Consider the following 26,684-nt stretch of genomic DNA (forward strand, 5'->3'; position numbering starts at 1 on the left):
AGACAAATACATGAGAACTAAATGACTAGAATCCAAAGAGATTGTGATCCTGGCTGTACCCCCATTCCAACAGCACAGGCAACACCGCATGCTGAACCAATCCCGGAGGGCCACAGAGAAGCGCAATACTCTTTTCATCAGGCGGGAAGCAATACCGGTGCAGAATATCCTTATTAACAAAGCCCTTCTCACCCTTCCAGGATTTATCAGGGTCCGACAACACATGGGTAACCTCAAACTGATCCGGATACAGCTGGGCAAACCGATCCAGCTCCCCGCGCAGTAAGATATCCTGTTCAGTCTTGTTGGCGTCGACCACACGGATTCTCGTCTTGTCTTTTCCGCCCGATTTCAAAATGCGAGAGAGCACTTGGTAACCGGGAGTGATGCCGGACCCTCCGAGGACAAGTGTGATCCTGTCAAAGGTGCGCTCTTTGCCATCGAGGAGGAACTTGCCATTTCCCTCATACTGGATCTCGCCCGTTGGCCCCTTGATTTCGACCTCTTCGCCGATCTCGATACAATCGAGGATGTTGCTCATGGTGCCTCCTGGCTGGGCGGGGCTGGGACTATACGTCTTGACCACTAGGTCAAAGGTGCCGTCTTCTTCCTCTGCGGATACCGGTCTCGTCGGCGTGTACGAGCGGAAGACCATGCGGTCTTTGAAGTGGAACCCGATGAAAAGATGCTGGCCCGTTGCGAGACCTAGCTTTTGGTCCTTGGAGGGAAGGGCGAAGGTGTAACAGCTTGTGTCCTCGGAAAGGCGATTCTTGGAGATGAGCTTGGCCTGGACCCATCTGGTGAAAGGGTTAGCTTTCTGTATCTAGAACTGCAAGGTGATGGGCATACTTGTGGCGTCGCAATGCGATAGAAGAATCTTTCTGTATTGATTCTGCCCTTTCTTTGGCTTTCTGCTCTTCCTCATACTTGATAAAGTCCAGTGTCTTCTGCGTCGCCACGCCAATGATACATTCTGCGTACATCCGGTCAGCACGTTCGCACCACGCATAGAAGACATGCTCACCTTGTAGTTTCTCGTGGGCATAATCATCGTGGATACTCTCAAATTCCTCCGTCGTCTCAGCATGGACACGTCCCGCATGGGGCATAATGGAAGCGCTGCCCCCAGGATGCCAACTAAGCACACTAGTAACGTCGTAAACTTTCCCATTAACCACAATCCAGCAGTCATCAGCAGATCTATGCTTCTCGATTTCCTCGCGAGTGAACTGTTTATCCGGAGTCGACCCGTCGCGTTTCATGTCCTCCATTTGGTCTTCTGCAGACGGCTTCATCCACCCGCCCTGACCGGTGCCTGGTTCGCAGGGGTGTCGGAACATGATATACTGCTTTCCTGTCTCGGAGTCTGATACTAGTTCTAATTTTACTGTGTAGATGCAGTTGTTCATCATTCTGTTCTCGTCAGCTTTGTTTCAACGATACATGTTATAAGAGTTTATGCGCTTACCCTTCCAGGTTCCATGTTGCCTTCTCGGGCTGGGTGTTCTTGTTCGCGTTCCAGCACCGTACCATGATGCTATCTGCTCGCAGGAACCGCACGGCGTCGATGTCCAAATGCCAATGGAGCCAAGGCCAGTATTTCCTGCCATGTCGCAGTGGTTTATCGGGGTACTGGGCGTGTCAGTTACACAATCGACCGAAATCAGACAGCAGAAGTCGGGCTAACTCACCTGACGAATACAGTACAGCCATGTGCTTCCTCCGTCAAAACTGACCTCCACTCTCTGAACTTCCATCCCACCACCATTATACGCAATTCCCTGCAGTTTATATGTGCTCTTGCCGCGAGAGATATCAGCCACATCCAGCTTCTCCCCTTGTTCAGGCCGCGCGATGACAGAGTTCAGCACCTGCTCCATGCACGCCGTACTAGGATGACTATACAACGCCTTTCCGATCTCCGTGTATCGATCCGTGACGAAGCTCGGTACCACGCGGTTATCGTACACATGGTAGTGACTGTCGTTCTCCTTGTTTGTGATCCAGATCTTCCCCAGCCACTTGACGCTGCGCCCTCCGACAAAGCCCGGCACCAGAAGTCTCACAGGGTACCCGTGGTCTGGGGGCAAGGGGCGATCGTTCATCTCGTAGGCTAGCAGCACGTCGTTCGTGGGATCCATGACGTAGTCCAGCGAGAGACACGTTTCGTACTTTCCTTCGCTGAGGTTCTCCGATCCCTGGAAGTTCACCCACAGCGTCTCGTTCTTATGCTCCTCTATTGAGGCCATGATATCAGCTTTCAAAAGCACGTCTCGCAGAAGCGCACCCTTCCAGTACGCGCAGCTAACACCGCCAGGCCCCCAGTTGAAGCCCTTCGACCGTCTGATCATGTTCAGCTCCTTCCTGCGGTTCCCGTCACAAGCCAGAATAACAGGGATATTAACGCTGTCAAACTTCTCCCGCAAATCATCCATAAACACCGTCAGCGACCGCCCCGCCGATATCTCCAGCTTGTGGTTCTCCCACAGCAGGTGCGGCACGGGTCCGTGGCTGCGCACGAAGTGCAGCCAGTTCGGCGTGATGAGCCCTGCGTCTACCAGCTGCGTCAGCGGCGGCTCCCCGTTCAACGGATGCTTCCCTGTTAGTCGGATCAGGTTGCCTGAGCGGGGGACCCAGTTGTCTGGGGTGAGCTGGTCGGTCTCGTCGATCTCGGCTGGCTCGTAGTATCCTGTCTTGAATGGCGATGACCCCTTTCCGTCGTTGGGTTTGATGGCTAAGAAATGCTCGCGTTCTTTGAGCAGGCTATCTAGGAGTGCCTGCTCTTCGGGTGTGTACTTCTTGCTCTCGTCCTCTGGGTGAGCGGCGCCGTCTATTTCTATCCCGCTATCCTGTCGCCGCTGCTGCTCTCGCTGCTTGGTCTCTGCCTCTTTTCTCTTCTTCTCGTTGATCAACCACGGCTGCTCCTCTTTGATATGATTCTCCGTTGTGTGGAGAACATATCTCCAATGCTCGGGGTGTACTTCCGGACGTCGCAGATGAAAGTCCTACACTCACATCAAGGCTCTATCAACTTGTATCCTTCTTCAACAAAAACCCCCATCCCATCTTCACAAGCCTATCAAAGAAAGAAAAAAGAAAGAGATCTCACCTGCTGCTTCGCCAAATAATCCCTCACAGTAAGCAACTCTCCCCTCTCAACCTTCTCCCTCAACTGCTTGATCTTCTCCTCCGCCTCCTCCTCCAGCTCAGCTCTCCAATCGTCTCCGGCATGCGTCAGACCTGGGAAGCGATCGTCGCGATTGTACAGCCCGATGCGGTGACTGTGGGTTTTGGTCCAGTCTGGCTCGTGGAAGATGTCGTCGTCTGTGGCGCCGGGTATGTTGGATGGCATTTTCCTATTATTGGTATCTTTTCTTTTATATCCAGGTGATATTAAATGAAGAAAGAGGGAATTGATATTATTTTAGCAATGCGACTAGATTATAGATAGATAGTAATACCCCTCTCAGGGTGGCATGAGATGTAGGTAGTACACGATCCTCGTACCTGAATTCGATCTATCCCCAACCCGGCCATCCGTCTCGCAACAATGACGACAACATGACCTTCCTCGTCCGTTTCCGTCAACTCCGACCGGACAATTAGCCTGCCACGCGAGAAACGATTGGCTCTGGTCTCGATTATTTCTGTAGTAGGTTTGTAGCATGTTATAGGACCAGGTACGTAGCCTGTTCTTCTTTTGGGGTTATTTATTTTGCCTTGTGGATCATAATGCACCTGCCTGTCCTGTCTTGTCCTGTCGCATGATTCATGCTGTGCAATAGTTTATTATCTAGTATGGTGACGATCGCTACTTTGCGTGTCATATCAAGTTGGGCTGACCATTTGTTTATGTGTTGATCAAACTATTGGAGGAATATATCTCCTATTTGCCGTACCAGGTAGACTCCATTAAGATGCCGTGCAATGCAATGTCATTTCCAAGGATAAAAAACGACAGACGTCGAGACAGAAAAAAGTACAGGAGGGTATACTAGGGGTCGCATCACAGTCAACGCAACCAATACTGGTGATAGTCTCGTCCTCTCATCGCCATCTTGTCGAATCATTGTCCCGTACCTGACTTGAGTAGAAGAACTAATGGCGGTCTTGATCGCATGCTATTACCCAGGAAGTGCATAGACTGTCGCTGTTCGCCGTAACTCCCCGTCTGTTTTGCGCTCGTATGGTTGTTTTAGCCTCCTTCCACCGTTGGTCATGGTGAGACCAAACACTGACTTCAATCTGAACAAGCCCCCCAAGGCGATGGTATCTCTTCGGTCTTCGGGGTCCGGTCTTCCATATCGAACGATTTCGTGGTATATAAAATGGTAGACGAGGCGGCTATGCAATCGCTCAAAGTGTAGAGGTCGTTCTGGTCCAAACGGCGATGATCCATCCATCCACAGGCCGTGATGCGAAACAAACGACCACCAGAAACAACACCACTCAACCACGACTCGCCCTCCCCGGACTCCGCACACTAGGAAGACTCCGTGACGGAACAGGAGGCGGAAGAGTCTGACTCTGATGATCAGACCGCTTAGTCCATCGTATCCGGGAGGTGAATTTCGCGAACAAGACGCTGGGCCGTCCGGAGCTCCAGAATTCCGAGCATGATAGCGCTACGGCGAGGACGCAGAAGAGGACGATGATTGGGATAAAGACTAGTGCGATCACGATAATTGGGGTGCGGTGGAGTTTATATAGACTCTTAGGCATATTGAGCTGGATACTGCATGCAGTGCGAGTGGGCTAGATATTGGGGGTGTTATGGATAGGTAATGTGTGTGCATCGAGGTAAGACTCCATGGTAGCGACTTAGTGGTTGGGATTGGGGCCGTTGGTCTTGCCGGGTTACCTGCGAGGTGCAGTTTGTGTTTTGTGTCACTTGGGAAGGGGCGAGGTGGGGAGGTGCGAGAACCTTTCCAGCAAGTTGGGATTGAAATCAAGCGTTGTAGAGTAATTTTCCGTCGAATTGGTAAACTGCGATCTTGGGTATAATAAAACAGACGGTCTATTTATTCATGCGCCTCCTCCATCGGGGGAATGATCATCTCTTTGATATTCGTTAGCGTCGCATCGTCTAGTCGAGAAAAGCGAATCTGTGATGCCTGTGTCGCGTCAGTATCTATCCCGGTGCAAAAGTATCCAGTGGGCTTTTCAGGCGTAAGCATACCAAATCTTCACTTCCACCCCGAGTCGAAGTTCCGAACAGGGTCGCCTCCGAGTGGCTTGCTTCCACTTCCTCCTGGACCCGTTTGGCCCAGATCCCATCCCAGTGCCAGTCGCCGGGAAGTCGCGTTTGCGGGCTTCCCTTCTTGGAACTATACAGCGCTTGGTTGTCACCATGATCTCTTCTGTGGGCCTTCCAGGCATGCCATGCGCTGGGATTGCCAGCCGCCTCGAGCGGCAGGGAATCCAGAACCGACTCGTCGTCAAAGGTAGATCGGATATAATCCAACAGAACTAGCACTGGAACTGACTTCCTGGTCTCTGTTATTTTATCCACCGGAGGCGAAATAGTGGTGTCACTAGGCGTCGCCTCACCGTCTCCATCAACTGGAGACGCCGGTGACCCTTCGTCGCCGGCCGTGGAGTCTTCCGTCCCAGCAGCCGTGGCAGTCTCAGCAGCAACGCTTGATTCAATCACGCTGACATCCCCCAATGAACCATCAGAGGTAGCATCACTCCGCTTCGCCCGACCGAACCAGTGCGGGAACCCATGTCGGAGACTGAACCCGCCGGGCGGTAACCGCTCCTCGTCTGTAGCGCTAACAGGGTCCGCGTTCGACGCATTCGTGCTAAACGTGTATGTGGTAAGGGGCACGATCAACGGGTGGAAGACGTCGGTAGAGAAGGTCACCAGCGGAGGAAGGTCGGGGTAGGATGGAGGGAATTTGATCTGGAAGCGGAGGATCGCCGACGCATAGGGACCTGGCGCAATGCAACACGTGTCAGTGATTGAAGGGACCCGAGTACCAGGTAAACTGTCTCTGATGCAATCCGACCGGATAGATAGCACGGTATCATCTTACATACCAGAGCGGACAAACACAACCGCACTCCAGAGGGTCGGATCATTCGGCGCAAGGCTCACGTAAACACCCGGAGGGGCAGCATGTCTTAAGCTGGCGCTGCAGGTCGGTTACAATTAGTATCGCATCGTGTGAATTGACGATTTGGACACAACATACAATTCCAGGAGCAGCTGATGTTTGCGCAGGGCCGGGATGTTGGGTAATCTGGAAGTCGACATAATGAATTCGAGGTGAAATGAGGTTCGAGATGCGGTGGAGGCGTCGCGGTCGGGATGGCGGAGAAGGCCGCGGAGAATCAGCCGCTCGAATCGGGGGTTGACCCGGAGCTAAGCATAGGCCTTATCTCCGAGGTTAGCCGAGTAGTTGTATATAGTGTCATGGGCAAGTATAAACCTGAAAACTAAACAAGAAGGGGACAATATTATTCTGTATCAAATAGTGAAGGACAGCATCGATGCGTTCATGATTATTTAGAATCAGAATCAATCGTCACAGACTAGAACCAACGTTTCACTTGCTGATAGTACATTTTCATAGTACATGCAGTGCCCAGAAACAACCACGAATACTCCCATTCTAATAACTCCAATTGCGCCCTGCTCATCTGAGACAGTCTAAAACTTGTAAATCAGCTTTCTGGCGACTGCGCTGGCGCCGTGCTGTCAGGATCAGGTCGAGTGAACCCCAGGATTGCCATTCCTTCCCCCACGCCCTCGCAGACCCCACCCGCGACGCCTTCCATCCACCACGCAGCCGCTCCCGACACCTTGGCACCCAATTTCCCTTCCTGCATGGTCATAACCCTCGACCCGAGATTACAACCGCCTTTTCCCAGGTGATCGGCCGCGCCCAGGGCCGTCGAGAACACCCGTTCTGTGATCCGGTGGGACCGCTCATACTGGTACATGTTTTGCAGCAGCACCTTGATGTACGGCATCAGAAAGTGCACGAGAAGGGAGAACTGGATGATCGTGAAAGCGAGGAGTCGATGAATGCACGACGGCTGCACGGAGTCCTGTACGCTCTGGCGTGTCATAGACCCGGGTGCGTGGCCTGTTCCGACGGACGACGGCGCAATCGACCGCTTGACTTTGCCAGGAATGCTGCTTTTGAGGCTTGTTGCTTCATCCGGAGACAGGTCGTCTGGAAGGGCGCCGAGGAGATAGCCGAGTGCGTGAAGGAACAGAGAACGCGCCAGACGGCCGTCGCAGTTGGGTCGTCGGGCTTCATTCCCGCAGTTCTGCAGGAGGCTCAACGCTATTGACCGGGATCAGTAATGACGATACTCACTATGAGTGCACCTACGCAACCCAGTGCGGCACAGCCCGAAAGAAACTAAGGATACGAACCCGGAGTCACTCGATTCCACCCAATACCAGAGTGCGGCTCATAGTTCGCCGTCAGCGACACCGAGTCAGCAACCTGGTGATCGTTCCCGCAGTCCGAGTGCTTCCCCGAAACCCGCGAATGGCAAGACACCTGGTCGACAGCCGTGCTCCCCGCAGTCTGAGGACGCTGTAGATCCCCTGCTGTGGCGATCGGCTCCGTACCGTAGTAGTCGAGCTCTGGCTCCGAAACGGAACGGAGGGTCGACCAGTCTCTCCCCACCTTCGCCGGCAGATCGGTCCTCTCCAAGCCCGTCTTCAGTTGCACGGAGGGATACAAGCTAGGGATCCGCTGCCTGATCGAGGCGGGTATTACCTGGAAGAGGCCCAGGACAGGTAGCGGACACAGCATGGTATCGGCCAGCGGTGATGGTGCGATGTCCATTTTGCTAGAGTGGTTTCTTCTTCGGGGTGGGATATATAGCGGTACGCAAGAGCGGGGTTTGAACCTTTGGAAAGAGGCGAGAGCATCAATCTGATGGGAATTGCGCAATGATAGAAAGCTTGATAGACGCCATGGACTCCGAATAGTGGCTGGGAAAGAAGTTCCTTGGTTGAGAACCTGCCCCTCTAGATGATCATGGTTCCCGTGGGGGTCCGACAAAAAGGTAACGATCTATCCGACAGGAATATGGGGGTCTGCAACCGTGGAACATGGAGAGATAAAAGAAAATAAAGCAAACTACGAACTGGAGTAAGATAATAGGCATAAAAAGCAGGGGAAACAAGAGGAAATGAGCCGATCATCACATGTCAGGCAGTGGGGCCGATCAAGTAAAACCCGATAAGCGCTGGAAATTCTCCGCCACGCTTGTGTGTTCCTGAAACAAATCCGACGTCGTACTATCACACGCCACTGACTTCAACTACGTCGCGGGAAGGTGCATATTGTTACGACTTGTTTTTGAAAGAGGTTACATTTCCATTCCGTAGCTTTCATTAGTAAATGTCTCTGATCTTGCATATTACTATGTCTCAAATGTTCAATTTGGTCAGGGAAACAGGGAAACATTAATGTCCACGCCGTGGTCAGGATATGCCCACAAAGAATACTAAAAGAGGGGAGAATGAGAAGGAAAGAATATTTTACCGCTTTTGGTTCCGCCAAAGTTCCAATAGATCATGTCCGCAATTCCCAGTCGTCATCCGTACCTCATCGCCTATCCCCAGTAGCGCATGCTTTGTGCGGGATCCTCCCACGGATCATCAACCACCATCGAGTCGGCTTGCTTAGAGTTCGAGATCCGGATGGACTCGGGGGTTGGCTCCGGAAGCTTTCCTGCAGCCTTCACGGTCTTGCATTCGCTTCCAGGGACAGGGTTGTCTTCAGAGGTCAAGCCTTCCAGGTCTTCCAGCTGCAGCCCATCATAATTTTCCTCCAATCGCCGCAAAAACGCCGGCTCGAATCCCATCTGCACGAGTGGATCGGCAGATCCACTAGCTGGGGTCGACTCGGATGAGAAGCCGGGGGAATAGCTGCTTCCCAAGTCTGCGGACAATCCCGCGCGGTGGGTCACGGGCACTGCTCCACTACCCCCGACGTAGCTTCCAGAGGAGCTACCGGGGAAACTAGGAGCAGCGGAGGATTGCCCGGTACCTAGAGCGGCGGGGCTGTGGATCCCAGAGCTGAATGGCCCTGAGTTGAACATCGGTTGGGAGCAAAAGGTCCGGGCGAGGAAGTTGGTCTCCATGGGAGCCCGTGGTAGACCGTGGTCGGAGGCATAGGGAGGTCGCATCCCAAGATTGTCGAATTGGATATGGTCCGATTTGGGAAGAGACGTCAGCCCGGAATCCCGCTTCAACACACTCAGCCACACAGGGTTATCGGCACATGTCTGGTTCCAGGGGTCATCGGTCCCGTAGATGATCTGCCGGGCCTCATCTTGGATCATCCTATCCGTTGGAATGACATTGCCTGCCAGCTGGGAATGAACGAAGGCAGTGAGTTGACGTTGGAGACGTTCAAAGCAGTTGGCGTCGTCGGGTACCTTGAGGCCCGGTGGCCGACTTAGGCTGTCGGCAGTCGTGTAAGGATCCAACGAACTCCGCTCCTGTCCAATAAGGTAGGGGGGCATGGCGTTCTCGACCAGGCTTTGGACCTTGGGGTCGAAACCCCAATCACCCTGCCATTGGTCTATGCTAGCGCCGTCTTTGTAATGGCTGGCTAAATGATCCACTCGGTCCTTCCAGGTCACCAATTCTTTGGCACAGAAACCGCAGCGAGATCGGATCTCGCAGGTGTTGCTGCGCCACTTCTCCATGGCAGGAAGGAACTTGACATCGTGCATGAGTCTCAAGTGTTGGTTGAGATGGTCTTTTCGGTAGAAGGTACGCTCGGCCAGGGACTTCTCTTGGCAGTTGCTGAAGTTGTGGGTTTCCAAGTGAGCATTGTCCGGGTTGGTAGCCATACAAAAGACACAGCGGCTGGCACCATCCGTGTGAACGATCCCACCTTGAGGGGAACACGTCCACTTCTCCAGGGCCAGATGCAATGACTTTTCGTGGCGCTGCCAATCGTACTTGGTCTGGAAGGAGTCGGCACAGAAGGTGCATTGGAAGATACGGGCACTTCGGGCTTTCTGTTGGTTGAAGGGGTTGATGGGCGCCGACGCCTTGCGACGGCGGCGACGCTCTTTCCGCTCCATTGAGCCCCACGATCCAAGGGACGACCGATGAGAGAAGTCCGAGACAAGAGAGAGAGAGGAGGCTGAGGAACGAGTGGCAGACCGACTCGTCTCCAAGCTAGAGACGGATGGGGTGTGGAACATATTGGAGTTGGCATGGCTTGAGTCATTGCTAGACCCAGTCACCCTAGAGTAAGAACGCACGTGACCCGTATTGGACGATCGTTCCCTTACAGAATCCAACGAAGTATTGACCAAAGCTCGCAAAATATCTGTGGTCGCGGCGGGTTCGTTTTCGGGGGGGGAGTGCTTCCATCGTTCCATTGGAGTCATGAGGGTGAGGTCCCTCCGTTGCTTGTCTTGGTCCGGGATGTCAATCGCTCCCGGGACGGGGGAGCTGCTTCGCGGGGCATGGCGAACCTTGCCGCGCCGTCGGGCATTTGCAAGCCAATTGCAGACTTGGATGCGTTTCAAGCCTGTGCGCTCCTTTAGTTCATCCTTTGCCTGCTCACTGGGGTAGGGATGGTCTTTATGCTCGTAGAGCCAGTCCTTGAGGATGCGAACAGCCTCGCGTGACAGTCGAGACGTGCTCTTCCTCGACCGAGTGTCCACGTCTTCCGGGACTGCAACGCCGGAGAGCGATTTGAGCGCCTTCTTTCCCGTGAGACCTCCGGTGGGGATGTCCACGTTCTCATTGATTGGGTGTAAGGTGTCCAAGAATTTTCCAGGTGCCTTCGCATGGTTGAAACTGCATTCGCGATAGAGAGATATGCAGCATGTGCAGCCGTTCTTCTGCATGACTCCGCGTGTCGCAACAAAACAGTCCAAGCCCATGTTCCTGCAAAAGTCACAGGAATCTTTGGCACGGAACATGGGATAAACTCGATTGTCCACGGTCGGATGGGAGGTACTCTGGGGATCTCGTTCTGCCACCGGTGGTTCCTGGGGATCGTTGGAAAAGTCTAGCGGTTGTTCCAGGGCAAGGGTACAATTGTTGGCCGCCGCGTTGTCATCCTCATCGACCTCGATGTGGTCCGAAGCCACATCATCGTCCCGTCCGCGAAAGCCATGGGAGGCCTCGTCGAAATCGAAATATTCCATGAAACAGAGTTCAGGAATTCGTCGACGTGATCCTTGATCTGAAAAAGATATGAAGCATTCAACTGATCAGTACAACGTCAATTCTTGCAGGATATTAGATTTCAAAGCAAAATTGAGGAAAGTATAAAGAAAGTGGATGGACGGATTAATGTGTTGACGACGTGAGAAAGCCAGATGTAAGACCGGCTAGAATATCACAAGTATATGGGAATAAGCAGGTCAGTGGGTCCGCCAGAAGGTAGACTAGAGGACAATGTCTCCTGCGAAACTATGGATCCCATGCTATCGTTTACCTCCCTGTGGGAGGTTGTATCCACAGACACTAGTGTCTGGTGGATGAGGGGCACCGTATTTCGGTCATTCGCCGTCCTGCGTTAGGTACTGATATCCATGGATGGGGGCTGGCCGGAGTTGTCCTAGGCGTCCGAAAGGTGAAAATATTCCTCCCTGCATCTTGCGACGCCCTTCGAATGACAACTCTAAACCTATTTTGGGCAAGTGTCTTAGTGCGGGGAACATTCTGCATCGCCGCTAACACCAACACGGCAGGTATGAATCATCCGCCTATACCCTTATCCACTCTGACATGGGTATCAGATCGTCACCATATAGAGGAAGGCACTGTTGAAACGCTTAGCATCTCTTGTTGTTGGATCATTAACAGGTTCCAAACTGCCTTCAGATTTTGTGTGGCTTTCACCGATTGTCCCAATCAACCAGTCGCATGCCTTGGCTGTCCTCGTATCCCGAGGCTGGCTCTCGTGTTGACCCTTTTGTTTGACGTCGATGGCCCTCGTGTGGACGTGCGCTGGACCATCTCGTGAGTTCTTTGATGTTTGATCTATCCAATCTGAACAGGTGATTTGATCTCTTGACAGCTATCCTAGACAAGCTCATAATCCCATTTCTTGGAAGAGTATGTTTGATCCATGTATGTGGATATCAGATCTTGGAAAGCGACAGTAAAGGGAAACAATACAGAAAAGGCCATGTCGGGTAAATCCGAATATAGATGGGAGGAGTCAGAGATATATGGATGGTCGTGGTGGAGAGAAACAAATCCAGCAAACAGATCAAAACAAACACTTGCCTCAGGTGCTCAATCTCTGTCCATCAATTAAACTTCACTTTCCTCGTCCATGATGGATTCCTCTTCTGATCTTGATCTGTTCTTCCCACTACATATACCCTGGCTGGTCTACATCAAGCACGCGACGTCAATTGGCCTCTGAAACCTGTTTATTACTCACAATTCCATTTCTAATATTTAATATCATGATCTACTCCGTACAGACTCCCAATTTGCACATGCCCATATATACATACGTCATCGCCAACACAGTCATTTCCCATACTTTTGGTTAAAGGCATCCACCACCTTTCGGGTCGTCTTGATGATGTCCACACAGCCAGGGGAGTCAGAATGGCAACAAATTGACAACGGGTAGTCTTTCAAAGGTAATTGCACGACAGTCCCGTCCACCGCAGTGACTGACTGCTCTTCCACCTGCTGACCCACGTGTCGTTCCACGTCCCTTAGATCCCACGGCTTCTTCTTCCGGTCGATCACGAGCATGCCTTTAGCATCGTATTTGACATCCCCATAAAGCTCCGCCCAAAACTCGATTCCCAGATCGTTGGCCGCTTTCTCCATCTGGGTGCCCGCAAGCCCGAAAACCGGCACCCCTTTGGGGATTCCCTGCATCACCGCTTTGGCCACCTCATAGTCGCGGCACATCATTCCATAAAGCACCCCATGCGGTTTCACGTGGTTCAACCGGACTCCCTCCCGGTCCAAGAACCCTTGCAATGCGCCCACCTGGTAGATGGTGATGGCCGTGAGCTCTTCAGGGGAAAGCTTCATCTCCCGTCTTCCGAACCCTTGGAGATCCGGCAGTCCAGGATGCGCCCCGATAAGAACGTTATGGGCCTTGCAGTTTCGGACGGTTTCCATCATGATAAGGGGATCACCGCCGTGGAAACCGCAGGCAATGTTGGCAATATCGACCATGGGGAGGAGTTCGAGGTCGGGTCCGCAGGCCCAGTTGCCGTACTATCGAATGCGTCAACGTCATAATTACTGCCAGACAGAGCAACTTTTGGTTTGACTTACGGCCTCGCCCATATCGCAGTTGATCAACGCCTTATGTTGTACTGGGGCCATTGTTGCGGTTGTTTAATAGCTTTTTCGATGCTTTTCCTTCCCTTTTTTCACCCGTCGGAGAAAGAGCGAAAATAAGGAGCGTGCAACTTGCTGGGAATTATTATCCAAGCTGAGTCGGGCGGGGTTTTTAAACTTTGGACCACACTCCGAATGTTCATTGTCCCGCTCGCTTTATAGATAATCGGGCCAAGGGGACCTTCTTCCTTATCATTGCCACATGGAGGAGCAACTCCGCACTTTTACCCACATTCCCCAACCCATTCGGTCCACATTGACCCCAAACTCACTACATCATGAGTCTTGGCGGTCATTATCGGTGCAATCATCAAATGCCATTGGGTTATAATACCGACTCGCCGGTTCTCCGATTCTCGTCTGACTAAAAGAACCGCCGATAGAGAAGGTCCCCAGATGAGGCCCCTCCCATATAAAGGCAATGTCTCCAACGAGAACATAGCCCTTGGGAAATTATTTCTTGATTGCACCCCACCTACAATGCACTCACTCAAAACGTTGCTCGTCGCGAATCGTGGCGAGATCGCGGTTCGAATCTTGACAACAGCAAAGTACGCAACACTGAAGGCCGGATGATAAATCGTCTCCATAGCTCGGTCCAAGGTGGCTAATTGATTGCGTTTAGGAAATTAAACCTCCACACAGTCGCTATCTATACCGAACCCGATGCTGCCTCGTCCCACGTTCACCTAGCAGACCAGGCGTTTCTGCTTTCGGGGTCGCCTTCCAAGGCATACATCGATGGGTATACCGATATCTGTAAAGAAGATACCCAGCGTAGCAATTCTAACAACAGACAGGGACCAAATTATCGAAATTGCCAGGCGGGCTGGCGCCGACGCAATCATTCCAGGCTATGGGTTTTTGTCTGAGAATGCCGATTTTGCGAGAGCCGTGTCCAGCGCTGGCTTGGTTTTTGCGGGCCCTTCCCCGGAGAGTATCGAGGCATTTGGACTCAAGCACACGGCACGGGATTTAGCTACCAAAGCTGGAGTCCCTATTGTCCCAGGCTCGCTGGGGCTCGTGACGAGCGAAGATGAGGCCGTCAAAACTTCGAATGACTTGGGCTTTCCGGTACTTTCATTGTTCAATTCTACGGTCCAATCCACTTCTTTTACGCAAGGCTAATATGGCCCAGGTTATGCTCAAAGCCACAGCTGGCGGCGGTGGAATGGGCCTGCTTACTTGCCACTCGGAGAAGGAAGTTCGAGAATCGTTTGCGACCGTTAGGTCCAGAGGAGAAGCTCTGTTCAAGAATGCCGGGATGTTTATCGAACGCTACTATCCATCGAGCCATCACATTGAGGTTCAGGTATTCGGCAACGGCGCCGGTAAAGCTATATCTATTGGCGAACGCGAATGTTCGATCCAACGAAGACACCAAAAGGTCATCGAAGAATGCCCGAGTCCGTTTGTCACAAGGAATCCCGGTTTGAGAGAAGACTTATGCAAGGCTGCCGTCCGTCTCGCCGAATCGATCAATTATGCGTCAGCTGGGACAATTGAATATCTCGTGGACGACGAGACGGGGGCGTTCTTTTTCCTTGAAATGAACACCCGTCTTCAGGTCGAGCATGGGATCACGGAATTGTGTTATGGTCTTGACTTGGTAGAGCTAATGCTGAAACAAGCGGACGCTCAACTTTCTGGAAAGTCAGGCTTAGAAGCGACTTTCCTTGCTTCGATACCCACGGATGCGCCGTCTGGTAGTGCTATCGAGGCTAGAGTCTACGCGGAAAATCCAGTGAAGGATTTCGCACCATGTCCAGGAACTTTACAGAGCGTTGAGTGGAAAGAGCTGCCGGGGTCCAGGATCGACACCTGGGTTTACAGAGGAATCAAAGTGTCAGCGAATTATGGTACGTCGGTTGTATATTATGATTCCAGCACAGGTGACTAACGAGACTCAGACCCTCTCCTCGCCAAAATCATGTTCCATTCGCCCAGCAGAAAGGAGACGATCGAGGGAATGAAAACTATACTGACAGAATCACGAATCTGCGGTCCTCCAACAAACCTACAATTTCTGGCCGCAATTCTCGCCGATGCGAGATTTGCCTCGGGGAACACGATCACCAAGTTTCTAAGCAACTTCGAGTACAATATTTCGGCTGTGGACGTGCTCTCTGGGGGTGCTTATACGCTCATTCAGGACTGGCCTGGTCGTCCTACTCTCGGTCGTGGGTTCTGTCACTCTGGCCCTATGGATCCCTTGGCCTTCCGGATAGCGAACGCGCTGGTCGGGAATCCTGTCGGCGTTGAAGGGCTCGAAATTACCCTTAGCGGACCCGAATTGCGCTTTTTGGGGCCAGCGGTCGTCTCGCTTTGCGGAGCCCCGATTGAGGCCAGCCTCGACGGCAGTCCTATCCCGATGTGGGCCCGGGTCCGAGTTTCTGCTGGCCAGCGTTTGAAGATAGGCAAAACGGTGGGAAATGGCTGCAGAGCCTATCTGGCAGTGTATGGTGGGTTCTCCAACGTTGCCGAATGGTTCGGATCAAAATCTACCTCTCCTATGGTCGGAGTAGGAGGCTACCAAGGTCGACAGCTTGCTTCGGGCGATCTCCTTTCAATCACCGACCAAATCCCAGATACCGATGAGGACGTTCGTCTCCCAGAGCACCTCATCCCCAAGTATCCAAGCCACTGGGAGCTACTGGCTATGCCTGGGCCCTACGACGAAGGCTACCTCGTGCCGGAAAGCATCGACATGCTTTATACCACCGAATGGAAAGTTTCACACAATGCTGCACGAGGTGGAATCCGACTTATCGGCCCCAAGCCCACCTGGGCGCGCTCGGATGGAGGCGAAGGCGGCGCTCATCCGTCCAACTTGATCGAGTATGGATACGCTATCGGATCACTCAACTGGACTGGGGATGACCCCGTGATATTCCCGCAGGATGCACCAGACTTTGGCGGGTTTATCAGCAGTCATACCATTGTGAAGGCGGATCTATGGAAACTGGGGCAGGTGAAAGCAGGAGACACTCTCAAGTACAGGGCTACTTCCTTGGCAGATGCCATTGCCTCCCGCAATGACGTTGAACGATTCGTCAGTAAGGTCGTCCAGTGCTGTTCCCAGGGGAGTGGCTGGAGCGGCGTAACTCCCATTTCAAGTGATCTACCGCCTGAAGTGACAGCCAATAGTCGCGGTAATGGTGTCGTCCACCAAATCCAGGAGAAGGGCAATCAGCCGCTTGTTTCATATCGACAGGTAGGACATTGTATATCCCCATCTATAGGCTGAAACTGACTGAGCTTTAAGGCTGGTGATGACTACATCCTGATCGACTATGGACGAGGCGCATTTGACCTCAACCATCGCTGCCGAGTCACTGCTCTCAAGAAAGCGTTAAACGATGGGACGGGCGACATAGCCTTTTCAAATGGGCTCATCGCAATGGTCGGATGTGGCAACTGTACGTCTTCCGCGATCATAACCAAAAACATGATGCTAACCACTTCCAGCCCTCATGCTCTACTACAACGGCGCAAAGATCCCTCAGAAAGACCTCATAACCCACCTCTGCACCATCGAAGCCCAACTCGGCGACCTCAGCGCAGCCAAAATGCCCAGTCGACTCTTCAAACTGCCCCTCACCTTCGAAAGCCAGAGACAAAAGGACGCACTCCAGCGGTACATGGAGACGCAGCGGCCCTACGCCTCCTACCTCCCAGACAACATGTCCTTCGTCGCCAAGAACAATGCCTTCACCATGGAAGAGTTCCAAAACATCTACCTCAGCGCAAGCTTCATGGTCGTCGCCGTCGGATTCTTCACCGCACTCCCGCTGTCCCTCCCCGTCGATCCACGACAGCGCATGAACTGTCCAAAGATGAATCCCAGCCGGGTCCACACACCGGCAGGGTCAATATCATGGGGAGGAAGCTGCATGGCGTACGTCATTCATTACCCCTGTCCCACCCACCCCTACCCAGTGGAGCAGCTAGCTAACCAACCCAGATTATACAACGTCGACTCCCCCGGCGGGTACCAAATGACCGGAATGACCATCCCGGGCGTCGACATCCTGGGCTCAAAGAAGGGCTACACAGCGAACCAACCCTGGCTCTTCGAAGACTTCGACCAGATAACCTTCTACCGCGTCAGCGAAGCCGAGTACGAGAAACAACTCGCGCTGTTCAACAGCGGCCGCTACGAGTACCAGTGGGAGGACGTCACCTTCGACATGGCAGAGCACAATAGACTTCTCAGCGATACGAAAGCCGAGGTATCCGAGATCCGCGCGCGCCAGCGCAAAGCGCAGGTTGAGATGGATAGCCTCGAAAGCAAGCTTCTCACTAAGTGGGCTGCTGAGAAGGCAGAAAGGGGTGTTCCGGCTGATGCTATTGATGAGTTACTTAAGGGTATGTCTTCCTTCTTCCTCCCCTCTTCCCTCCTATAATACAAACGAGCCCCAAACTAACCCTCGAGGAAATAACAGACCCAAAAATAACCCCCATCGAAGCCCCCCTCAACGCCAACGTCTGGAAAGTCCAAGTCAGCCCCGGCGACCGCCTCACGGACGAAGGCCACGTGGTGGTCATCCTCGAAGCGATGAAATTGGAGATCGCTGTGCGTGCCGAGTCCGATGTCGTGGGCGCTACTGTTGAGAAGGTCCTTGTTCAGTCTGGGGATCCTATTGAGGCTGGGAAGCCGTTGATGCTTGTGCGGAGGGGTTGACTTGCTATAGATATGGTCTGTGATGCGGGTCAGTGGGCGAGACTTGCTGTATAGATATGTCATTTCATCCTGTAGGAAAAGGGAGCGGGGGCTTGTTGATACTATAATCTAGTTATTAGAATGATTAGACAGGGCTTTACACCCTGTATGTATGCATAGACATCAATTTATGACTGGAATAGATTGAACAAAGTACAGCTTACAGCATGCATAACTCGAGGAAGTCAACGAAGTATGGTATAGCATAATGGGCTTGGAATAGAAACCGAGAAAGGAACAATAACACCCAAGCGCTAACATACGCCTTCTAGCAAGACAATAATATCTATAACCAGCAGCATGAACCCACCTCACACCCAATAACAAAATACAAGGACGAAAAAGAAAAAAAAAGGATATCACCACCAAAAACTAACACTCACACCCGCCTTCAAGGCCCTCACATAGTGCCACCATCCAACCGGAATGTAAAGACACTCGCCCTCCTTCAACACCGTCTCCACATACTCCGCGCCCAAAAAGCCCGGCCACATCTCGTCCCAGTGCTCTGTTTCGGCCGGGGAGAGCTCAATGGCCGCTAGATCGACCTGCGAGGTGTTGGACATGTCGATGAGCCTGGAGCTGTGTCCTGAGGAGCTGGACTGGCTTTCTGTCGCTTCTTCTGATGAATTATCCGGCTCGTTAAGGGGCCCTCTTTCGTCAAGTATTTCGTTGGGATCGCCGACGGGCTCCATCCCCTTGGGGTGGATCCGCCAGGCGGGGGTTTTGGGGGAGTAGAGCCTGATGTACTTCGCGCCGACTACCTGGACGAGAATGTTGTGGTATGGGTCGTGGTGCAGAGGGGAGATGGTCCACGCAGGTCCGATCCAAGTGTTCAGAATCGGGTCACCCGTGCACGAGGGAGAAGAGGATTTCGCGCGGTCGCGTTGGTCCTGGGGATGCGATGCCGTGTCAGAGTCACTACGTGTTCGTGTTCTGCCGCGCCGCTCCTGTTCCGCTTTCTCTTCTCTTTCCTGGCGCTTTTTCAGGTCCACGGGGGTCCCAGGATCCGGGGCAGGCGGGTCGATGTAACAGGCATCTGGAACGCAGATATCCTTCCGCAGGTCGGGGATCTGCCCCAGCAGGTTATGCTGCGCCATGTATCCGGTCCCTGCCTCTTCGCCTTCGCTCGAACTGCTCTCCTGGTTGTTATCATTGCCAGGTCTCGATTGAAAGGGCCCCGCACCCGATGCTCCCTGCCAGACGTAGCGGTCAACAAACTCTCTAAACTCCATGATACGCTGCCCCCAGTCATTGTCTGTGTAAGACCGACCGATTTCAACAGGAACCAGCCTGCGACCACCAAATGTTTTCTCAAACCAGTAGTCCCTGGACGTCCAGGGGCGATCAGACAAGGCCGGCCAGTGGTCGACGGCATCGGTGATAACGATGGGGGTTCTAATTTCATGGATATGGTGTTCCATGGCGTCAAATGTGGGGGCCGAGACACGCGGGATGGGGTATTGGAGCTCCGGTGCGGGGATCGCGTCTTGCGGAAACAGGGTTGGAGATAGCTTTCTACGTTTTGTGGAGCGGGCGCCATCGGAGTCGTCGCGCGTGAGCTGCTCAGGATCCGGATGCGAAGGCGTCGTCACTGTCGCAGCTTGCAGCGCATCAATCAAGTCCTCAATGAGAGATTCGCGCCAGGGGGCTCCGGCCATGATCGAGGCCATGTCGAGGAGGTGAATGGTGGGCGAGAGCCACGGTGCGTTGGGGTCGATCTTCCATGAGACTCCGTTTGTTTCCCCTTCTTCGGTCTCTGGGGGAACAGCTTGGCTCAGATCAAGGATCAGGCGAGAGAAAAAGGGCTCTACCATCGAGGACCACCGTGTGATGCCGTCGCGTGGAACCCCGCAGCCGTCGATCACCTTCAGACAGGCTTTGGCGATGCTCGCGTCCGTGTAGAGTCGTCGCCAGCAGATCTCGACATCTTTGAAGGGGAAAGCGTGTAGCTTCTCTGTTGCCAAGCGAAGCGCTTCATTTGAGGAACCAAGGATCAGGTGACGGTGGCTTTCGGGGTGGTAAGTGAAGCATTGCAAGATGGGGTCATCGGCGGCCGGGTGTGCGAGAGCGGAGAAAGCGGAGGCGAGGAGGTGAGGGAGATAGACCATGATCAATGGCGATTGGCGATCACCAGGCGAAGAGCGACTCAGATCAGATTGATACAGATGTAAGGTAGAAGTTGTGGAGGATAAATGAGATAAACCATAAATCCAAGGTTGTTTATGCGATGAGAGTATTGTTGACAGGAAGTTGGTTCTTTCGTTCGCTTTGAGTTTTCATTTTCTGTCCCGACGCGATCAACGTAATGCGGGGAAGGAACCATCAACAGTTCTTAGTATACAGTAGAGTGTCTTTCCAACCGATGGAATGGATTGATAGTGAACATAATCAATCAATTATTTACTCAAGTACAAGTAAGTCAGGCTCTACTTACACTAAATATATATCACGGCGGAAGTTGACATCATTATTCGAACATCAAGCGCAATATATATATATAGAGTACAGTATCAAGGACTCCAAATCAACTAAACACTACTAAACATGTATACAGTGTTAGATTTCCCCGCCGTGTAGACCAATTGTTTTCTAATCGAAGACATCAAAAGAGCCATAAAGCAGAAGGCGTCGAAAACAACAGCATGGTAGCAATTACATATCCTAGACCGTTACTCTTCCATTGAACCACTACTTCCTCATCCATCTAGACTAGATCCAAGCGAATACTCTACAATCTTCAAGAAACATTATACACAATCGACAGCCCAGAGCACCGGCCAGACCCGTAGACTCTAGATAGTCACGGCCAACAGCCCGTCCTCCAACCTGTCCACCAACGCGTCCTCCAAGCTCCCACCCAGTCGGCTATATCCCTCCCCACCATCCCATCCCAATAGCGCCAGTCAGACGGACCCATAAGCTCCATCCATCATCAGCTGACAGAACCGCAAGCGACTCACCCCAGCAGAAGATCGCCATCATCTCGTGTCGGAGTCAGAGTCGGCATCTAGCGTCATGATAAAGGAATAGCCGTCATCGGCTCCCCCGGCCCCCATCCGTCGTCTCCAAGCTAGTATATTAGCAAAGTAGTGCCGGGACCTGCCAACCCCAGAGCCGACGCAGATATCCATAGCGACAAGGTTAAGGGATGACTATTGCGCGACCGGTTCCGGGATGCGAGGCGCTAGTCACGCACGAGCCGACTCATCATCTCTTCTTCCCGAGGACGCATCGAGGATCGGTTCGACCGGTCTGTTTCTCTTCAGCGGGATGTTCGCTGGGAGACACTACCCGGGACGGACTTCATTGGACGTGTGGATTCTTTGTCGGTGTTGATCGGGGATGGATCTGTTAGCTTAGCACGATAGTGTGAGAGGCTATGGGGGCCCGATTACCGAGTGTAGTTTCGTAGTTGGTTGTATCGTGAGGCACATCTTGCTGGTGTACAGTGTAGCTACCCAACTATGAAAGAGAGAATGACATCCTTTGTCTTATTCTGCACGTAGGCAGTTCGCATGAAGCCACGGAATGGAAGGCGGCCGTTTATGCCCATACAATTTCCTTGTCATGCCCGAAAGAAAAGAAAGAAGGATTCACCGACTTGAAAGAGCGGAAGCCGAACTAGACGTGTCACATTGTCATGGGATGGGAACTAACTAAGATAGACGGGCCAAAAATAACCACTAACGGAGACAAAACATGAAAGAGAAAAGAAACGAAACAGAAAGCCAACATGGGATGGATCAAGACCAAGGAAAGAAAAAAACAGAAAAAAAGAAAGAAAGATGTACATCATTATAGACCGCTCGCGATTCCAATGCTGAACAGAGATGCGCCATCCGCCGCCATCGGTGGCATCATTGGCGCCACCCATTCAGCCAAGCCTGGACGAAATTGCCTGAATGCAATGATGACAGATCGACGGGGCCAATCATGGGGACCGGAAACGCTCCGATCGAGAAGAATCCCTGGCGAAGAGAAAAAGAAAAGAAGAAGAAAAGGGGGAGGCGGAGGGAGATCATTCGAGAGATGAGATGGAAAATCCGATGCAACGTACGACTTGATATGGGGGAGAAGGAACGAATTGGAGATTCAGATCGGTCTGGAACCGGGAAAGTGGATCAAAACACATTTTTAGAGAGAGGAAAAAATAGAATAGAGATAAAATCAACAAAGAAAAGGTACCAGACTGGTGGACTCGGCGTACTTTTGTCCTCTCCACTAGTCGGAGTTCTCGATCTATCCATCTCTCCATCTATGGATGGATCCATCTCTTACTGTACGTTACTCAGTCACTCAGTTACTGTCCGACAAGATACCTGTCTGCCTCCCCATCCGAGCTTCACTAGCTTATCAACGGCTCCATCTGGATCCATCTACTACCGCTGCATACTAGATTTTCTATTTTCTTGCCCTTCCACTAATGTATAGCTTGGCACATAGCTGAGGCTAGCCACTAGGGTAGCTGCTATGGGTGTCTCAGCCGAGAGAGTCTAGATCATCATTAGAGGCAAATGGTCAGACGGGGAGAAAGTGGGCCTGCGACAAAAGTACCATCCTGTGCAGCGTGCAGAGCTGTCACCGCCCAACACCGAGACCAGATCGTGCGATGGTATGCAAAAGAAACGAGGCTGGTTCTGGATCGACTCTATCTTTCCACCCTTACGCTACAGTCCTCTGACTTATAGACTATGCCAGGCAACTATTGCTAACATGGAATTGATCTACTCGATTAGCATCTTCTCATCGTCCTAGTCTAGTCATGTTTGGAAGAAATTGGACAGGAAACAAAACGTCCTATATAGTACAGATTACTCCGTATACTGATCATAACAAGCGGTGACAGAGTAACAAGCGACAAGGTGACGTGATGGCCCTTATCAATCATGTGGTTGGTGATCTCTGCAGTATCCGTGATAGGCAAAAGGTCGTACATACAATAATCCCTAGTCCATACCCTCCAGTGGCCTGTTACACCAAACCAGCGGTGACTTCGGGCGGTTGTTGCCCAGATTACGCCCCGTTGGATGTTGCACAACAGTTGGAAAACAAGAAAACAAAACACAAAAAAAGTAAATAATGGAAAAGGAAAACGGTGAGAAGCGTTTCGCCCAGTGGGTCCTGTCCCATTGTTGGTGAGATGTTGGTGCGACAATACCGACAGACATGATAAGGTGGTTTGGGATGGGAAGTCATCCTGGTCTGCACGGCATGCATAATTCGATCTTGCTCAGCCCGTGAGAAAGACGAAATGATCTGCTATACGCCTACGCCTGCGCTTACGCCTCCCTGTTGGTGCCAAATATAGGTCACTAAGCCCCATGAGGCGAACAATGCCTGCCTGACCAACGCAGGAAAGGCAACGTGTGTCTTGATTGCTGCTGATGAGCCTGTCTCAGCCGCGTCCGAGATGATCCATACACTCCATGCCGCTGGATGCAGTGCGAGCTTGGTGGAATGGACCGATGGCGGTGTGTTGGCTCCGCTCGCTGCCTGGATATAGCATCATCGTGAAACCAACAGTCAACCAGGGCAAGGTTGGCGCGGCAATGCCACGATGGTGTGAGAGGAATTGCCCAGCTGTAGTTTGCTAGGTAGAGTAGGTATGATATCGGATCGGCACGGACAACCAATCAGTCTGGATTCATCAGTGGATCAATCAGTCAAATTCATTCATTTTCATCCCATCCTTCTGTCCCTACTAGTCAGACACAGTCAGGGTGATATAGATCCAAACCAACCATTTCCCAACAACCCGACGCGTCAAGCATGGGTTATCTCACCCAAGGGGTGGAGCGACGGAACGCTTGTCGCGCATTCCATTCAAACCCTCCCAGCCGCCCCCAAGGTCATCATCGACATCATTTACGGCCCCATCCATTTAAAAAAGAAAGAACCCCCAATCCAATCAAAGAAAGGCACCAAGAGAATAAAAAGAATGAAAAAAAGAAAAGACCGTTCGACCAAGACGACAGGGAGTCCCACAGTGGAGCACAGCAGCCATCAACCCGATAGACGAATGGGAGCGCGTTCCTGGTACCGCGAGAAAGGGGAGGTTGATTCTCCTGCAGCTCACATGACTGCAGCCGGGGGGTGAAGCCGATCCATTGTGGGTCCCGGAAACAATAGTATCTTCCGTCGTTTGATTACTTTGGACTTGGAGGCAGGGATGCCATCATCGCCGGTTGATTCGGGCAAATTAACAAAGTACCGGGTTATGGTATGGACCTATTGATGTTAGTGGAACGGGTTGTTTCTCCTTTTTTTCCAAGGGAGAGAGATATGTAACAGGTACATTACTCTTAGTAGGTAGATGGAATACCGGTCAGTACGGAGTAGATAGTATCTACTAGATGCTATGAGGGGTAGTCAGTTTGTTGGATATTCCTGGTAGGAAAGAATCTCAAAAGTACGTATCTACCAGTACCAGCGACAGAAAATACCATTCAAAACGGTAAAGATAATCAAGATAGACAGATCGACCGATCCATCAAAAAACCCCAACCCCATACAACGTTTATCCCTGAGAGAGAAAACTATTCCTAGAGGAGAAAAAAAAAAGAAAAAAAAAAGAAAGCAAGGGACAAAGGAGAGAAAAATAAAATCAATCAATAAAAGACAGGATCGACGTAGGATAAAGATGACGATGATTAAACTAAAGTACCAGCCACACACCCTTGACTCGGACGTACATAACGTACGGAGTACGGAACATGTACCGATGTATGTGTGTATGTATGTATGTCTGTATGTACGTACGTACGTATGCATGTGTGGATGTATGTCTTGGAAGATCAATCCATCCATCAATCAATCAACAACATGTTTGCAGGGAAGAGGGGAATGGTTCATCATTCCATTCATTTTTTCTGTATCCAGCTAATAAATAAAAACTTAATTAAGATAATAATATCTAAATAAATAAATAGATTAAAAAAGTCTAATAAACAAATGAAACAATTGACTTTCTCGAAAACCGGAAATATGGAAATATGGAATCCCCGTCCATCCATTCGCTTGGCTTTTCCGCCTTTCCTTTCCTTTCCCCTTTTAAGTTGCCCCCATCGGAATGCATAATCCGATGCCGCGGCGACGGATAACAAGTCCCGTCCATACTAAGTACGGACATGAACCTTGGTACACTACCACACTACCGTCCTCAACGTACCCACAACCATCGCCTCCCCCTCCGTACTATTTAATTTTGTTTCCTTCCATTCCATTCGGTTCCTGGTAAAAGAAGCGAATCCACAATAAGGTACTTTGGTACTCTACCCGTCACAAGTACCACGGGTGGGTGTACCTTGGGTGTCCCGAAGCGAAGTTGCTTTCCCCGGAGTCGAGAAAGTCTGACACCACTAAGGTACTACCCCCCACCCCACACCTCCAACGACCATCGTCGCCCTTCTCGGCCGGCGAATGGCGTCTCAAAACGCTGAGAGAGCTGTTTCATATCACACGCTGGTGGGGTAGTTGGATAGATGTGATTTGGTCGGGGATGCGAATCCGGTCCCAGGTACAGAGCCGTGGGTTTTGTACCTGCCTCCTTAGTTGGCACCAATGGATGGTTGGCTACTGTGGTCAGTGAGTGGCTGGCTGTCTTGGTGGATGATGTCTGCCGTGCCGACTAACCTACTAGTAGACCTAAAGATATACTACGAAGGATCCATCTATCTACTCGATACTGCGTGGTCGCCGCATGCAATGGGGTCATGACTCGATGATTGCCTCAGCTGAGTAGACTAATTCCCCATGACTGACGAGAAAGGAAAGAGACCATTGTGATCCTGGTAGCCCTTCATCTGGATGAAGTCAGCGATGCGTGTCTTTCGACCTCTGTATCCTCCTACTCCAACTCAACTCCAACTTCATAATCTATTGTACCTATCGGATGGTGTTGCTTGTGGTGGAACCAATATCCATCCAATCAATGACACGCAGTGGTTGATAACTCACCACGGAAGAGGCAAAATAGTAAAATGACCGAGGAAATGAAATGAATAAGACACCAGATCCCAAACCAAGGAAGTGGAAACAGAATCTCGAGAAACGGGTCGGGACCACTCCTGACCCGCCACATCCGCGCTAGCATCAGCTGTTCTTGGAAACGCCCATCTGATGTGGACGGAATGATGGATGCAGTGGGTAACCTCCTTTTCCTTCTAGAAGGATTCGATACGGGACACCGGACGTTCTGTCACCGCCCGTGGGGGATGAGCGCTGCGCCACGTGACATGTCGCCGGCTTATCCATCCGCCCATCCATGTTGATCAATGGACCCATCAATAAGTCCCACCCAGTCTGGGAGCCAGATAGATGGTTGGGGGGTATAGCAACAGGGGAGGACAGAAAAAAAAAGATTAAAAAAAAAAAAAATTAGAAATTTTAAAATGGGATAAAAAAAAATCTCTTCCTCTTCATTCCGACGGTAGACACCGCTTCAATGCCCAATGCAACTGCTGCCAGGAGTCAGACCCATGACCTTGAAGCAAACTTCCCAACAACGGACCCGACAGTCTGGCACAGGAGCTGCGCTTGAAACCGATCCACTTCCGCAAACCGACAGAGTCACATCGACGGCGTCGTGGCTTGCTTCTGGACGCTGAGAACATGCGAAAAAACAATTAG

General features: G+C 51.7%; 10 protein-coding genes across 10 annotated transcripts; 3 read left to right on the top strand and 7 right to left on the bottom strand.

Moving 5' to 3' along the window:
* Positions 1 to 25: 25 nt before the first annotated feature.
* P168DRAFT_278640 (putative nitrate reductase) lies at positions 26 to 3,352 on the bottom strand (the record flags this gene model as incomplete). The annotated part of the gene is made up of 5 exons (XM_024835698.1): positions 26 to 797; positions 850 to 1,413; positions 1,469 to 1,632; positions 1,692 to 3,005; positions 3,110 to 3,352. The coding sequence occupies 5 exons, from the start codon at positions 3,350 to 3,352 to the stop codon at positions 26 to 28; spliced, it is 3,057 nt and encodes a 1,018-aa protein (XP_024697722.1).
* A 1,669-nt stretch (positions 3,353 to 5,021) lies between these two features.
* On the bottom strand, positions 5,022 to 6,259 carry P168DRAFT_278641 (putative ubiquitin-conjugating enzyme; the record flags this gene model as incomplete). Its single annotated transcript, XM_024835699.1, has 4 exons — positions 5,022 to 5,114; positions 5,180 to 5,937; positions 6,043 to 6,137; positions 6,198 to 6,259. The coding sequence occupies 4 exons, from the start codon at positions 6,257 to 6,259 to the stop codon at positions 5,022 to 5,024; spliced, it is 1,008 nt and encodes a 335-aa protein (XP_024697723.1).
* Positions 6,260 to 6,527: 268 nt separating this feature from the next.
* Positions 6,528 to 8,109, bottom strand: P168DRAFT_287203 (uncharacterized protein). Its single transcript, XM_024836523.1, has 2 exons — positions 7,391 to 8,109; positions 6,528 to 7,298 (listed from the first exon to the last, which is right to left on the bottom strand). Exons 1-2 carry the CDS (start codon positions 7,809 to 7,811, stop codon positions 6,670 to 6,672), a joined length of 1,050 nt encoding a protein of 349 aa, XP_024697724.1. The 5' UTR covers positions 7,812 to 8,109; the 3' UTR covers positions 6,528 to 6,669.
* A 477-nt stretch (positions 8,110 to 8,586) lies between these two features.
* P168DRAFT_324154 (putative homeobox and C2H2 transcription factor) lies at positions 8,587 to 11,151 on the bottom strand (the record flags this gene model as incomplete). Its single annotated transcript, XM_024840791.1, has 1 exon — positions 8,587 to 11,151. One exon carries the CDS (start codon positions 11,149 to 11,151, stop codon positions 8,587 to 8,589), a length of 2,565 nt encoding a protein of 854 aa, XP_024697725.1.
* A 197-nt stretch (positions 11,152 to 11,348) lies between these two features.
* Positions 11,349 to 12,344, top strand: P168DRAFT_31624 (uncharacterized protein). The gene is made up of 4 exons (XM_024839986.1): positions 11,349 to 11,645; positions 11,701 to 11,971; positions 12,039 to 12,159; positions 12,238 to 12,344. The coding sequence occupies exons 1-3, from the start codon at positions 11,546 to 11,548 to the stop codon at positions 12,115 to 12,117; spliced, it is 450 nt and encodes a 149-aa protein (XP_024697726.1). The 5' UTR covers positions 11,349 to 11,545; the 3' UTR covers positions 12,118 to 12,159; positions 12,238 to 12,344.
* Positions 12,345 to 12,492: 148 nt separating this feature from the next.
* On the bottom strand, positions 12,493 to 13,204 carry P168DRAFT_287205 (LamB/YcsF). The gene is made up of 2 exons (XM_024836524.1): positions 12,692 to 13,204; positions 12,493 to 12,609 (listed from the first exon to the last, which is right to left on the bottom strand). Exons 1-2 carry the CDS (start codon positions 13,160 to 13,162, stop codon positions 12,604 to 12,606), a joined length of 477 nt encoding a protein of 158 aa, XP_024697727.1. The 5' UTR covers positions 13,163 to 13,204; the 3' UTR covers positions 12,493 to 12,603.
* Positions 13,205 to 13,810: 606 nt separating this feature from the next.
* Positions 13,811 to 18,014, top strand: P168DRAFT_294844 (bifunctional urea carboxylase/allophanate hydrolase; the record flags this gene model as incomplete). The annotated part of the gene is made up of 9 exons (XM_024837983.1): positions 13,811 to 13,881; positions 13,956 to 14,075; positions 14,131 to 14,404; positions 14,469 to 15,189; positions 15,241 to 16,544; positions 16,596 to 16,749; positions 16,799 to 17,228; positions 17,295 to 17,698; positions 17,776 to 18,014. The coding sequence occupies 9 exons, from the start codon at positions 13,811 to 13,813 to the stop codon at positions 18,012 to 18,014; spliced, it is 3,717 nt and encodes a 1,238-aa protein (XP_024697728.1).
* A 239-nt stretch (positions 18,015 to 18,253) lies between these two features.
* Positions 18,254 to 20,263, bottom strand: P168DRAFT_287208 (putative JmjC domain protein). Its single transcript, XM_024836525.1, has one exon. It carries the CDS (start codon positions 20,162 to 20,164, stop codon positions 18,413 to 18,415), a length of 1,752 nt encoding a protein of 583 aa, XP_024697729.1. The 5' UTR covers positions 20,165 to 20,263; the 3' UTR covers positions 18,254 to 18,412.
* Positions 20,264 to 23,307: 3,044 nt separating this feature from the next.
* On the top strand, positions 23,308 to 24,507 carry P168DRAFT_287212 (uncharacterized protein). The gene has a single exon (XM_024836526.1). The coding sequence runs from the start codon at positions 23,662 to 23,664 to the stop codon at positions 24,151 to 24,153; it is 492 nt and encodes a 163-aa protein (XP_024697730.1). The 5' UTR covers positions 23,308 to 23,661; the 3' UTR covers positions 24,154 to 24,507.
* On the bottom strand, positions 24,314 to 24,950 carry P168DRAFT_31757 (uncharacterized protein). The gene has a single exon (XM_024840116.1). It carries the CDS (start codon positions 24,861 to 24,863, stop codon positions 24,474 to 24,476), a length of 390 nt encoding a protein of 129 aa, XP_024697731.1. The 5' UTR covers positions 24,864 to 24,950; the 3' UTR covers positions 24,314 to 24,473.
* Between the last annotated feature and the right edge of the window lie 1,734 nt (positions 24,951 to 26,684).

The sequence above is a fragment of the Aspergillus campestris genome (genome assembly GCF_002847485.1).
Source record: "Aspergillus campestris IBT 28561 chromosome Unknown P168scaffold_1, whole genome shotgun sequence".
NCBI classification, from domain to species: domain Eukaryota; kingdom Fungi; phylum Ascomycota; class Eurotiomycetes; order Eurotiales; family Aspergillaceae; genus Aspergillus; species Aspergillus campestris.

Excerpts from the sequence above, each read along its gene's own strand:
- P168DRAFT_287212 (XM_024836526.1), top strand. The coding sequence starts at position 23,662 with ATGATATCGGATCGGCACGGACAACCAATCAGTCTGGATTCATCAGTG.
- P168DRAFT_287205 (XM_024836524.1), bottom strand. The coding sequence starts at position 13,162 with ATGGTCGATATTGCCAACATTGCCTGCGGTTTCCACGGCGGTGATCCC.
- P168DRAFT_31624 (XM_024839986.1), top strand. The coding sequence starts at position 11,546 with ATGGGGGCTGGCCGGAGTTGTCCTAGGCGTCCGAAAGGTGAAAATATT. Across the intron at positions 11,646-11,700 it reads CAACTCTAAACCTATTTTGG|GTATGAATCATCCGCCTATA; the intron begins GCAAGTGTCTTA and ends CCAACACGGCAG. Across the intron at positions 11,972-12,038 it reads GACGTGCGCTGGACCATCTC|ACAAGCTCATAATCCCATTT; the intron begins GTGAGTTCTTTG and ends CAGCTATCCTAG.
- P168DRAFT_287208 (XM_024836525.1), bottom strand. The coding sequence starts at position 20,164 with ATGGTCTATCTCCCTCACCTCCTCGCCTCCGCTTTCTCCGCTCTCGCA.
- P168DRAFT_287203 (XM_024836523.1), bottom strand. The coding sequence starts at position 7,811 with ATGGACATCGCACCATCACCGCTGGCCGATACCATGCTGTGTCCGCTA. Across the intron at positions 7,299-7,390 it reads GTGGAATCGAGTGACTCCGG|CGTTGAGCCTCCTGCAGAAC; the intron begins GTTCGTATCCTT and ends CCCGGTCAATAG.
- P168DRAFT_31757 (XM_024840116.1), bottom strand. The coding sequence starts at position 24,863 with ATGGATGGATTGATCTTCCAAGACATACATCCACACATGCATACGTAC.